The sequence below is a fragment of the Sinocyclocheilus anshuiensis genome, unplaced genomic scaffold (assembly GCF_001515605.1).
Source record: "Sinocyclocheilus anshuiensis isolate Anshui unplaced genomic scaffold, SAMN03320099.WGS_v1.1 scaffold1081, whole genome shotgun sequence".
Lineage (NCBI taxonomy): Eukaryota > Metazoa > Chordata > Actinopteri > Cypriniformes > Cyprinidae > Sinocyclocheilus > Sinocyclocheilus anshuiensis.
The window spans coordinates 905,004-908,827 of record NW_015555831.1 but is presented as its reverse complement, the minus strand read 5'-3'; the positions used below and the strand labels follow the sequence as shown (position 1 = coordinate 908,827).

Genomic DNA, 3,824 nt, shown 5'->3' with positions numbered 1-3,824 from the left:
TTAATATTAATGTAGAACAAAAGTTTTTTTTTTTTTTTTTGAGCAACTGGGGTGGTGTCCCCCTGGGAAATGGTGCCCTACACAAACTGTGTACTCTGAGTATAGGAAGCGGCGGTACTGTTTAAAATCATTCATGAAATACATTCATGATGCAGAATCAATGTACAATATATCAAAAGTACAACAATCAGATCTGTGGAACTGAGCTGAAGAACTTTTTCAGACTCGCTCTGGAGTTCCATCCTCTCTTCTTTGCAAACATGAACACACTCCCAAACAGATCAGGGAATGAAGCCATCAGGCTGATGCTCTCCGCGTCCTCTGGACTATGTAGAGAAAAAAAGACACCAAAACCATGGTCTGACACACAATAATACTAAATTATTCTGGTATAAATACTGTGTATAGTATTACATGTCACTCACTAATGCTCGTGCAGGTTGCGTATAAAACGCAGCAGACCCAGTGTGTTCTCAGGATAGCCTTTCTTCTTACCATCCAGTTTCTGGACAATATCAGACGGCAACTGACAAAAGAAATATATTTACAAATACAATTTATATTTTTTAAACTAAGATTATAGCAGGCCATGCACTATATTCATCTGATTTTACATTCAACTGAGGAAAGTCTAGAGGACAATAAATCACATTTTTGTAGTTGTTACTATTTTCATTATTTTATGATGTAAATACTTCTTAAATATATTTATATTTACATAATTTGTATACGTATGTTTGAATATTTCTGCATTGAAGTTAGACTCACTTTAGTCTTCCATTCAGAAAAGCTTTTCCCCTCTGTGTATTTTTCAACAGCTTGAAGGACCTCCTCATCGACATTACGACAGTTCTCTGCCTCATTCTGGTTCCCCATTTTTTTCAGATACTCCACTCTCCTGACAGGATTTCAGAAACAGTTTAATCTTGTCAGCTAATAAAAAAGTTTATCTAGATGCAATGCAGTTCCCTTTCGATACTTCACTCGTACTGCGTTGCTAGACGCCTATGGGGAAAACTCCCTTTTTCTCAGAGGACTGAAGCCTAAGCGGGCATTTCGCCATAGGATCTCAGATCAATTCTCTTTCAGCGAGGACGATCTTCCCTTCGCTGATCGACGGGACTTGAAGCGTTCGCCATTGACACGCCTCGCTGCAGACAGAAGCTGCCTTTTCTTCTGCGCCTCTCTGCTGTTCCCGCCCGCTCTACGAGCTGCCTTCAGTGTTCGGCGCATACACCAGCTCGTACCCTGCTGCCATCCGGCGAGCCTAAAAAAGAAAAATTTCACTTCTAAAAGAGCAGCGGCATTGTTTCAAATGCCGCGCCGTCATTGCAGCTCGTGCAGGATTGCACTGCACACTGACGATGGCCGCTCAGAGTGCATTTCCTATTTGGGCAAGCACCACGCAGAAGCCGCTCTAACTGAGATGGAGTGTTCACACTGCGTGAGCATGAGTCTCGCCTCTCTGCACGCTCGGATCGCTTTCTTTTCAGAGAGAAAGCCTACTTAAAAGTCTGAGCCCAGACAGTGCTCCCGCTCAGCCAGAAGCTACCCATTTCCGAAGCGCCAAGGACCCCGGCCCAAGCTGACGTTGGATCCTGCACCTCAGGCGTCGTCCTGATCTGCTGGGCAGGAAGAGGAGGGGGCAAAGTCTCGTCAGCGCTGGACCACTCCCAAAACGCTCTCTGTTGTGCCCTCAAGCACCACTCACTCCGGTTCGCTCAAAGACCCCCGCGATTCTGCGGCGTGGTCTCCACCTCAGTGCAGAGCAAGGACGCTCACGTCTTGCGATCCGAGGTGAAGAATTTACTGGCAAAAGGAGCCGTAGAGACGGTTCCGCCAGCTCAGAGCAAGTCAGGCTTTTACAGTCGTTACTTCCTTGTCCCCAAAAAGGATGGCGGCCTCTGGCCCATCCTCTATCTTACACACCTGAACCGTGCCCTCATGAAACGGCCGTTCAGAATGACTAGCCTGAATCAGATCCTCTCGCAAATACGTCCAGGGGACTGGTTCTTTTCTCTGGATCTGAAAGATGCTTACTTTCACATCCAGGTAGCCCCCCATCACAGACGATTCTTGAGATTCGCCTTCGAGGAAGTGGCATATTAGTACACGGTCCTGCCCTTCGGACTGTCCCTGGCTCCCCGCACTTTTAGGAAATGCATGGATGTGAAAGATGCTTACTTTCACATCCAGGTAGCCCCCCATCACAGACGATTCTTGAGATTCGCCTTCGAGGGAGTGGCATATCAGTACACGGTCCTGCCCTTTGGACTGTCCCTGGCTCCTCACACTTTTTACGCAGCCCTCTCCCCTCTGAGGCAGATGGGAGTCCGCATTCTGAATTACCTTGACGACTGGCTCATCTTAGCCCAGTCGGAGGCCAAACTAATATCCCACAGGTCCCTCCTCCTCAGCCACTTAAGAGTGCCTGGGACTCAGGGTCAATAGCTCTCTGTCTCGCAGCTAACGAACTTCGTTCCTGGGAGCAGTTTTTGACTCAGTCCACATGAGGGCGGTAGTCGCGCCAGAACGTGTACTTGCCATACAACAGCTCGCTGCATCTTTCAAAATCAGAGCCTCTCGCCCTCTCAAAATGTTTCAAAAGATGCTGGGTCTCATGGCCTCGGCATCGCCGGTACTACAGCTGGGCCTGCTCCGCATGAGACCCCTTCAGTACTGGCTGAAGCCTCAAATTCCGCCCCATGTGTGGCGTCACAGACGCATTCGTGTCAGGGTGAGCCAGGCCTGTGTAACAGTTCAGGCCCCTTGGAAAGAACCACATTGGTTCAAGCAGGGTGTGACTATGGGCTTGATTCACAGAAGGAAGGTTGTCTCAACAGAGAATCTGGGAGATCTTTGGCAGGGCAGAGGTCAACCTCTTTGCCTCAAAAGACAACTCTCATTGCCCAACTTATTTTTCGAAGAGCGAAGACACGTTGGACCACGATTGGCGCAACCTCCTCCTGTATGCTTGGAGGAATCAGCTGCTGACAGCAGCCCCGTGGCCCATTCCCCTGAAGCAGGACCTTCTCTCTCAGGTGAACAGGACGATTTGGCACCCCCAGCCCGAGCTGTGGGCTCTGCACCTCTGGGCTCTCTATGGGAGTCAGTAGATCTCCCTGACAGTGTCCTAAATACTATCTCACAGGCTAGAGCCCCGTCTACAAGACGCCTCTGCCCTTAAGTGGTCAGTCTTTTCCGCCTGGTGCACAACCCGTTGCGAAGACCCAGTTTCATGTGACATATCGGTGATATTGTCCTACCTACAAGAGCTGTTGGACAAGGGCCGCTCCCCTTCCACGCTCAAGGTTTATGTGGCAGCTATAGCAGCTTCCCATGGTCCTATAGCCGGACAGTCTGTGGGCCAGAACAACTTAGTTGTCCGTTTCCTGAAAGGATCTAGGAGGCTCAATCTGCCCCGGTCCCCCACGGTCCTGAGAGTCCTCAAGGGCTCCCCCTTTGAGCCACTACAGTCTGCAGACTTGAAAACCCTGACGTTGAAAACTGCTCTGCTACTGGCTTTAGCATCGGTTAAACGAGTAGGTGACTTGCAGGCTCTCTCGGTAAGTCCTGCCTGTCTTGAGCTTGGGCCTAATGACTCAAGTCGTCCTAAAACTAAGACATGGGTACGTTCTGTAGCGAATCAGCTCATGGGGAAATATGAATAATTAATCATAACTAGTTATAATTAATTATAAATATTTAGATCCGCTGTAGATATTTAGCTGACCTCTCAGGGTCAACTGCCTGTCAATTCTAAGAACGTTAATTTCCTGGTTAAGGGAAATAACTTTCTTACTGTACAATTCTACAAAGAGCTT

General features: G+C 48.4%; 1 protein-coding gene across 1 annotated transcript in view; it reads right to left on the bottom strand.

Moving 5' to 3' along the window:
* The window catches only part of LOC107675406 (uncharacterized), a 16,685-nt gene continuing 12,861 nt past the window's right edge, over window positions 1-3,824 (bottom strand). Inside the window, exons 5-7 of the mRNA XM_016469717.1 lie at window positions 769-898; window positions 426-526; window positions 1-326 (exon numbers count right to left, since the gene is read on the bottom strand). Coding sequence (XP_016325203.1) covers window positions 188-326; window positions 426-526; window positions 769-898 — 370 coding nt within the window. The 3' untranslated portion in view covers window positions 1-187. The remainder of the gene's footprint in view (window positions 327-425; window positions 527-768; window positions 899-3,824) is intronic.